We start from the raw sequence: 5,705 nt of genomic DNA, 5'->3' as shown, positions 1-5,705 counted from the left end.
AGGATGTTGTCGAAGCGACCCTTCATATTTCACAGATTTGATCCGTTTCATCTATTGCGGCCTGGAATGATTCAAGTATTTATCTATTTTCTATGATCATTCATCTGGAAATTTGTCCCCGACCCGAAATACTTCATTTTAGGGTTATTTTCGTGATATATCCGTATCATGTGTATCACCACATCAGGTGGTTTAGTCCATGGCTGAGAAATTGAAATTGTAGGGTCAAAAATGCTGATTCTGTTTAACATAAGCTTCCAACCTAGAATTACGGCGGAGTAAGTCAGCTGCGATGTCAATAGGTTAATTTGTAGACATGTTTTCTTTTACTTATATGTTACAGTGTTACGCTAATACCAATAGGACGCAGTGGACTTCAACTAGATGACCGTTAATGGTGCTAGGCTGCTAGCATAGGTCGTTTCTATCTGCTCTTTCCAGTTCATTACACCGCATTGTGTCTTGTGTATCGCCTTGTACATTGTGTGTGTTGTGTGGATAAAAAACAGCACCGCTGCATATGATTTTGATTATGTTCCGCAATAACTCTACCGTACCAGGTATTTCAATAATTTCATGATGTTGCGCACGTTGGCAATCAATCATGTCTTACAAGTTACGACCAGACGCCAGAGCAGTCTGTAATATAAGAATCCATGTCCACAGAACATGCAATCGTGTGGTTTTCGTCCACTATAGCAGTACCTAGCATGGACTCAGAACTTACTATGGAGAAAAATAATGTCGACTGCCTGAGCCTGACTGGCATGTCCGCATTCAATTTCAAGTGGAAATACAAGCAATTTCTTCTAAATGAATACTAGCCAGTCTTCAGGATTACCTTACCACGACCTAACATCGACCTCGTCCTCCGCCACATGTCACCTCATTTTGCTGCTTGCGTCTTATATTCTCCGCATTACTTTTCATTCAGTGTGCATGCCTCAAGATTATTTACTTCGCCTAGGCTAAGGTGGGTGTCTGATCTTGAAGGCTACTCCAAGTTGTTTCAAAACCTTCCTATCTTTTCATTGTATCACAGTCTTGTGATGTTTTGAAACGATGAAAATATTAATAAAACTGATTGATTGATTGGCCACACCAAAAGCTATCAAACTGCTTTTGCCACTACTGTTAATTGTTGGTTGCGTTCATGGGCCTAGTGAACTTCTTATCCACAACAACATGACCATCACCAATCAGTGTTCTACATGACCATGTTAAAGTATAATATGGTGTTGATAATTGGTTTAGGGTCAAGCGTCAATGGTCAATCGATCGTCAATGTATCATAGAATTAGGGATGTATCGTAAAATTGAGGTTGTGTGTTAGGTTAGGTTACTGTGTCATAGTAATAGGGTTGGGTATATTATTATGATTTGATTAGTGTTGGGTTTGGTGGTGAGGATAGGATTGGGGGTTATGGTTAAGTTTCTTATGATATGGGTTTGGGTAATGCCAACAGTGGTTGTTTTCGACAATAAGTTGTGCGTGACAGAAGGGCTTCTTGCATAGAATAATTAGGTAATTAAACTGAAAATTGCAGGTGACGTTGCCGCCAATTTCACTATCGGGGTAATGATAATGAATGCTGCTACGATAGGCCTACCACATTTGTGCTCCATTTAAAAGAAATCTAAAATGTCATCCGAGGACGCCCAAATGTCCTCTTTCGCAATTCGTCCTCCTTATAGTTTGATAGTCAGGTGACCATATGGAGACAACTAGAAAATGCTGTAATAGAAGTGGAATCTGGATTTCGACGGCAAGGTTGACTGAAAAAAAAGAGTAAATGCTAACCGAATATGTGTGGAGACGGGTCTTCTGGGAGTTGACTCTGAAAAATGTCTTTTTTCAGTCAACCCTTAACGCTAATACGCTATATTAAAAGTAAAATTTCAAAATGTCCCGTGTTAATGAATGCTACTTCATTTTTGTGACTTGTAAAAACTATAAAAAGTGTCCTCGTTTTCCGATCAACAATGGGAACCCTATGATACCCAAACCCAAAACCAAGTATAAACGCCATAAATTTTGACATTTTCATAGAGAACCTTGATTGGAGACGGTGGCAAAGTACGATGTATCCTATTTCATGGTACTCAGAAGTTTCAATTGTCATTCTACATTTTTGCAGTAGTATGTCGAAATATTCCCACACTGTCTGAAATTGTCCAGCTCCATCAAAATGGCCAGACGTATCGACGAGCTGAAAAAAGAATTGGAAAAATTGAAGGAATTGTTTCCAATCGCCCATCCTAGATTTCGGGTCGCCAGTTATTCCTTGGACGAATTGTCCGTTCACTTCATCGGTCCGGCTAGTGAACAAATCGTGCTGAACTGTAACATATCCGAAATTTTGGAGTGCGGTCTGCCAATATGGTACTCGGAGTCCGAAAACAAAATGGTGGGTGAGGTATTGGAGGCACTTGCGGAATTGCCCATGAAAGCGGGAAGTAGAGGCTGTATTTTGAAATCATGCGAGTTTCTGGCGAGGGAACTTTGCCGTAAAAGCGGCTTGGATCAACCCGCGGAGCTTGAAATTCTGAGCCAATTTTACGAGCTTAATGAATCTGAAAGAGAATCCGAGTCTGAAGATGAAGAATGCGATATTTCAGGAATCGGTATCGAAGATGACATTGAGGAGGAAGTCAGAAGAAAAGAGCAGGAAAACGACGGAATATCTACACACAATCTTGCTGTTTTGAATCGGATTAAACAAAACGAAAGGAGTAGTTACATAGCTGGGACGGCCACCGGCTCTGTACAAGCCAGCGATCGCATCATGAAAGATCTGAAAGCCATTTATAAATCAGACAGCTTCAAAAACGGCCATTATACTGTTGACATCATTAACGATAATCTGTACAATTGGAGTGTAAAAGTCCTTCAAGTCGACCGAGACAGTCCGCTTTATGCTGACTTGAAGAAACTAAATTCAAAAGAAAAGGAGAAAGCGTACATAGAATTGCAACTTCTTTTCAAAGAGAACTTCCCGTTTGTCCCACCGTTTGTGCGCGTGGTTAAACCAATACTGACCGGTGGGTTTGTTTTTGGTGGCGGTGCCATTTGTATGGAGCTGTTAACCAGACAGGGTTGGAGCGGCGCCTATTCGATTGAATCGTTGATTATGCAGGTCATTGCCACACTATGCAAGGGTAAAACCAGGATTCTCTTTTCCGCAAAGCCAGAATCGTACTCGTACTCAGCCGCTGTGTCGTCTTTTAAGAGACTAGTCGAGATCCACGAACAGACCGGCTGGCGGACGCCTCCAAAATCAGATGGTTAACGTTATTTTGATTTGAATCTCTGCATTTTGTTATCGTGTTTTTGTACTGTTCTACATGAGTTTGCAGTCCTTGATTTTGATATCTCCTGCCTGGGAAATCAATGCTTGTTTCATTTTTTGTGACTTGCGCAGCATGTCCTGCTAGCATCTGGCACCCCAGTAGTTTTCCACCTCATCTCACATCATCACAAAATTTGATGTATTTAATGCCTATGTTGATTTGGTACAGATGTTTCTTGAAGAGTGATGTCTTGCTTTCTGAAGCCAGTGTTCCTAAGAGAATATTGGAAATGTTACTTTGTATGATATCTGTAGAGTTAGAAATTTGAACCAAGCTGGTGCATTATCTTTCCTCAATCAGCGATCACTTTGTTATATTTGTTTGTATAACCAGTACTTTTGGTTACACAAGCAGAACAAAATCAATTATGTACTTTCTGAATTTAGCATTTCCAAAATCTTAATTTCATTATGTTGGAGAGGAGTTGATCCCACCATATTGAGAATCGGTGTTTAACGGCGGACACTGCAAACCAATTTTCATGAATTTGTGTCCTTTCGCCAGTTGTGCAGTAGACCAATTCTTGCTCTGTTGTCTTTGGTGTAGTTTTGCAATACATTCGTCATTTATTTTTCTTTCTCCTTCGTTATCGTGACAGGCTTTCAACAGCGAATGATTCTGTAAAGTCATGGTCTTTAATCTAATGTGACATCATGGTTAAAGCAAGTTGGTCTTGATCTGTTTCTACATCGTCTTCGACACATTGTTGTGGCTTCACTCCCTGTTGGCCGAACATGGATGCGACGAGGCATCATTCATTATTATCATTTGTGACTTTGAGTTGATTGATTAAGCTGTTGGATGCTTGACATGTTGCAATTCTACCAGACTTTGATCATAATCAGGCCTTAGTAAGGATATGATGGTATTGAATTACAAACATATCCATTCATTCTATCGTCATTGTTGCACGGCTTTTCAAGTGGACTTGTTATAATGACTTTGATATAATATGTATGTATTGACAAATCATACTCCATGGGCCCCTTACTTTTATAATGCGTTATAAATGTCTCTGTCGTTACTGTTATCAATATTGATTCGAATGATTAGAAATCTGGTACCCTATTGCTTGCCATTGTTGGCAATTTTAACATACTACTGCGTTAATTTTATCTTGATCCTAATTGTCATTGTCAATCGCGACTCTTTACTACATCTCTTTGGACACTCACTAATGCGAAAGTTTGGCCGAGTCTTTGAGTTGGATTGCAAAGCAGCAGCTCAATCCAATTCCGTGTATATCTGTAGTGTAAATCATTTGAAGACCTCGCATGCTGAAGCAACATTTATCGTGTACGATTTCAGCTGGTAGATTCGGGTCCACCTGTACTACCACAGTCTGTTGCTGGCTAAGATATTTGTCATCCTCGTGATACCTGTCATACTGAGTAATGAAGAAGATGTGCGACCAGATTTTTGTTGCTTTGGACATGTTCTCCAAGTTACTCTGTGATATCATAATGTGCTCTGTCCTTTCTGCAATGACTGTTTCTTACGTCTTTGTGATAACTTATGACTTCCTTCGTTTACAGCATACTTTACAAATTAGGTGCAATACTGCTGCTAGCTCTGATGTATGTGGGATTGTCGGTGCTCGGTTACTGAATGCAAGGAAAGTGAAATCGGAGTAACGTAAAAACGTTCATTGTCCATGCCTATGGTGGCATTTGATATTTCTATACATCATACTCGGTATTTATTTTCCTGATGGAGAGGATGAGCGGCTGATTCTAACATCTTTTTTCTAGCTCTCACATGTACCCATATTTTTCCGTGTGAAAAATTCCAACATTTGGAACTCAAAGCTGTAGTGTAGTATTATATTTCTGGCTTAAATATAGAAATTTGCTAGGCCTATTGAATCGAGTGTATATTCACCTGGTTTGCCTTTTTTATCAGGCCTGTCTGAGTTTTCTCTACATTTTTGGCATTTCTCTTGCATTGTATCATGGTGTCATGGTTGACTACTTTGAAAGCCATTGCCTCATGGTCACGTTTAAGATTTTCTTTCACTCTCATGATTCACGTACTTCTTGTTGTTTGAAGGGAATATCTTCGTTTGTGTTTTTAGGGAGAGTTGACTTACAGAATATTGTTGTAAGGAGAAATGGCTCTATTAAATATATTTGTTCCTAGTGTTTTTGGCAATTTCAGCAATCTGAAGTCGAGGCTGTTGTTAGCTGTTGTCTGTAATCTGTTGTGTCCCTTGTAGTCCAATGTTAGTTTCTTGCAGATAAAATTCAAATTCCCTCATAATTTGAGTGGTATTATTACACCACCTTCATCATTCCCTTAGGCATTATGTCACTGATTTTCCATGACGATTGATTGGTGCCAATGATTGTGGTGTG

At 39.7% G+C, this 5,705-nt stretch overlaps 1 protein-coding gene across 1 annotated transcript; it reads left to right on the top strand.

The window, feature by feature from the left end:
* The first annotated feature begins 204 nt into the window (after positions 1-204).
* On the top strand, positions 205-4,886 carry LOC145444603 (ubiquitin-conjugating enzyme E2 Q1-like). Its single transcript, XM_080322617.1, has one exon. The coding sequence runs from the start codon at positions 2,190-2,192 to the stop codon at positions 3,288-3,290; it is 1,101 nt and encodes a 366-aa protein (XP_080178743.1). The 5' UTR covers positions 205-2,189; the 3' UTR covers positions 3,291-4,886.
* Positions 4,887-5,705: the final 819 nt, after the last annotated feature.

Source organism: Botryllus schlosseri, chromosome 8, assembly GCF_051294905.1.
Source record: "Botryllus schlosseri isolate E-star chromosome 8, Bs_hap1, whole genome shotgun sequence".
Lineage (NCBI taxonomy): Eukaryota > Metazoa > Chordata > Ascidiacea > Stolidobranchia > Styelidae > Botryllus > Botryllus schlosseri.
The sequence above is the reverse complement of the archived record's forward strand: the minus strand, read 5'-3'. Positions and strand labels throughout refer to the sequence as shown.